The following is a 3,230-nucleotide window of genomic DNA, read 5'->3' on the forward strand; positions in this document are numbered from 1 at the left end:
CACACACACACACACACACACACCATAAATGGCCCCCTTTCACTCACTAAGTACTTATACAGCACTCTGCATTGCATTATGAGTTGTTCTCTCTACCACAGCACGACTTTAGTCTCGTCTCCTTGCTCTCGTCCCCGATGAGGCGAATCTTGTTGGGATTTGGAATTGAATAAATGAAACCAAAGTGAATTAAACAGTGTGACCACAAAATGTTTTGATTGCATCAGGTGATCTTTAGTCCCTTTTGTGTATTACTTACTTTAAAAAAGTGCATTCCCACCTGTGAATACGGTGGGCTGATAGGTCTTCTCACACGGAGCAGCTGGGAATGTTTCTCCTCCTGCAGTGAGGAGACCTGGTTGTTGGTGTTTGCTCTCAGTGGATCGTCTTTCTGCTCGTGTGTTGGGGACAGACGGCATGTTCCTCCGTTCCTTCTTCAGTTCCTGAATGGTCCGTGTCTTTTTAGCGAGCTCTTGATTCAGCCGCTCAAGCCGCACACCAAATGCTGCCTCGGCTTGGCGCTGGTGCCGGCCGGGACTCAGCAGGGCCTGTAAAACGAAGGGCTCTCCTCAGTATTGTATAATCGAGTACAAGTTTATTTTGTGTTATCAACTCCTCCATTATCCTACTTCATCCATTATTCCAAGGTTTCAGGGCAAAGGCTGCCTGCTCTAGCATCTGGAGGCAGCTAAGACAATAGCTCTTTGCTTTTAGTAAGACTTGTACTGACCTTCTGTTTAAGCTGCTGCTGGAGAGACTCGATCTGCTCATGCAGAGATTTCTCCTTCTGTTTGTGGCTCTGCTTCACACGGTACAGCTCTTCCTCCAGAGCCTGGACTACTGATGACTGGGACCCAGCTGCTGCTTCAAGCTGCTGCTCACGCTGCAGCTGCTGCTCCAGCTCACAGATCTGCTGCTCGTAGCGGAGCTGCAGAGCAGACACATGGTGGCATTCAACAAAGATCTGCTACACAAACAGCTTGTTCGTTTTTAAGACTCAGTTTGTGAGCATGATTTAAAATGTATTTGATTTTATAATGTGTCTAATTTGATTAAATAACTGTGACAAGTTATATATAAAACAGTCCTTAATGAAGAGGAATTAATCATACAGGACCAAGCGCAGTACATCAGTGACTGCAAGCAAAGAAACAAATCAAAAGCAGCTACCGACCAAGGAACACTGTTACTGATCCCTGTGTGAAACAAGCCACACGTGCTTCACACTTTCTACTTTACGTATAAACAGTGAGTGATACACAAACCAGTTAACAGGTACAGCTGGAAACTGAGCCAGTCAGCAGCTGACAGGCTCGTGGGTGTGACTAAGCAGGCCGACGCCTACAGACTCAGATCCTCCACAGCAGAGAGGCTGCAGTCCTTTATGAAACAATGCTCTGAAAACACTAATGAATATGTCCATGACAAGAGTCCAAACTGAAATAAAACCTCTGTCCTTCAGTTTTTCCACAGAAATCAAAATGCCAGTGCTGCAAGTGACTCATAGTGCTGTCACACAGCTGCTGAGGGATTTTACTGCAGTGAAACTGGAGTTGAATCAGAAAAATATTATAATGTATTCACTCTGCCTCATCTCTTGAGTTATCTGCTAATGGTGCTTCAACCCCTGGCTGCTCCACAGCACTGTGACTGAGACGAGCTGTGTAAAGAGCTTTAAGTGCTACGAGGCGCTACAAGAGGAACTGGTTCATGTGTTCCCTCATCTGATGTTTTTAATGATCATTTCAGCATTAAATGATACAAACCACAGAAAATAATGGTTCTGACACAGACTTCTATAAAACACACGGAGTCTCTACTATAAGCAGACGTCTGAAACTGATTCTTCACTGTGATGAATCAAACTACTTCCACAGCAAGAACATTTAAAAGTGTTGGTTCAGCACAGACACACGTTTCCTCACTGATCTGCTGTAAGTCAGACATGTGAAGGAGAAAAATAAAGGTTTTACTGTTTAGTCTCACAGCTGTGCGGTTAAGAAGCTCATTGACTGACTGAAACTGAACTTATTATGTCACACGGCTTCCTCTTTGGGCTTCAGTTCTCTATGAAGCTTTTGTCTGTTTGTCGCTCTGCTTTGCTGTTCTAGCACACCAAGCAGGAGGACACGTGGTGATCACAAAGTGTGGATTCAGTGACTTCTACTGATGACCAGCAAGAGACGGTGGCTGCCCTATTTCTTTGGTATTAAGATGTGATTAACATATTTTTTGTCATTTAAAAAGGACAAAACCCCACACTAGCAGACAGCTGTAAAAGGTATAAACACGCCCCCAGCAGCCGAGGCTGGATGCAGGGTCACCTGATCCAGCCCTGACTATACGCTTTATCAAAGTTTTAAGCCCAATCTTAAAAGCTGCGAGTGTTTGACCCCTGAACCCAAGCTGGAAGGTGGTGAACAGGTCGGTGGTGTGACGGGGGCTTTCTGTTTAGGGTCCTCTTCACAGTCACCCAGCTGTTACTTCCAGGCTGAGTGCTGGCAGGTCGTTACATCGACAAGCCTGTGGACTGATGTTAGCTGTACCTTGACTCTGTGAAACTGCTGCTCCATAACCTGGAGGCTGCGTTTGGCTTCCTCATCGTGATTCTCCAGCTCGGCCTCCAGACGTTGGATCCTTCGCTCCAGCAGAGCAGTGATCCGGCTGGAAGAGGACATTTTGCCGGCGTCCACGTCCTCGTAGCTGGCAGATGTGGCTGCAGCATAAATCAAAGCAGGCAGCGAATTTGGGTTTCTGCTCCTGAGTATTTGTTCCAGCTCCTTCACCTGGTGAAGCACAAGTGATATGAAGTTGTAGAAGAAGGAAGGAGAAATGAATTGTTAGTGTATGCCCGTGTGCCAAACCTGTCGCTCCAAGTCCTTCATCCTCTTCAAGTCCACAAATTTGTCTCTCGCCTTTCTCTGCCAGCTGTTTCTTTTGCCCACTTCCTGTTTCAGTTTTTCTACCTGAAATGGAGACGGCCTGTTACTTCCCATCCTCATTCCTAAAGCTTTCACTGTTGTCACTGTAAAGCACCACAAAAGAACTCTCGCGGCCCGGTACCAAACGAGTCACGGACCGGTATCGGTCCGAGGCCCGGGGGTTGGGGACCGCTGCTCTAGAGCAATGTTTCCAGAGCCAGGAAAGATAGGCACGTTCCTCAAAATTAACACAATTTAAATCAATTTTAGTTTTAGTGGGGCGATCGTGGCTCAAGAGTTGGGAGTTCG

The 3,230-nt window shown here is 46.3% G+C and overlaps 1 protein-coding gene across 1 annotated transcript in view; it reads right to left on the reverse strand.

The window, feature by feature from the left end:
* The window catches only part of LOC102204393 (centrosomal protein of 162 kDa-like), a 6,789-nt gene extending 3,738 nt beyond the window's left edge, over positions 1-3,051 (reverse strand). The window contains exons 1-4 of the mRNA XM_005754865.2: positions 2,865-3,051; positions 2,547-2,786; positions 731-928; positions 281-548 (exon numbers count right to left, since the gene is read on the reverse strand). Of these exons, the coding sequence (XP_005754922.1) occupies positions 281-548; positions 731-928; positions 2,547-2,786; positions 2,865-3,002 (844 nt within the window). The 5' untranslated portion in view covers positions 3,003-3,051. The remainder of the gene's footprint in view (positions 1-280; positions 549-730; positions 929-2,546; positions 2,787-2,864) is intronic.
* Positions 3,052-3,230: the final 179 nt, after the last annotated feature.

Source organism: Pundamilia nyererei, unplaced genomic scaffold (genome assembly GCF_000239375.1).
Source record: "Pundamilia nyererei isolate P.nyererei 1_Seehausen unplaced genomic scaffold, PunNye1.0 scaffold00705, whole genome shotgun sequence".
Lineage (NCBI taxonomy): Eukaryota > Metazoa > Chordata > Actinopteri > Cichliformes > Cichlidae > Pundamilia > Pundamilia nyererei.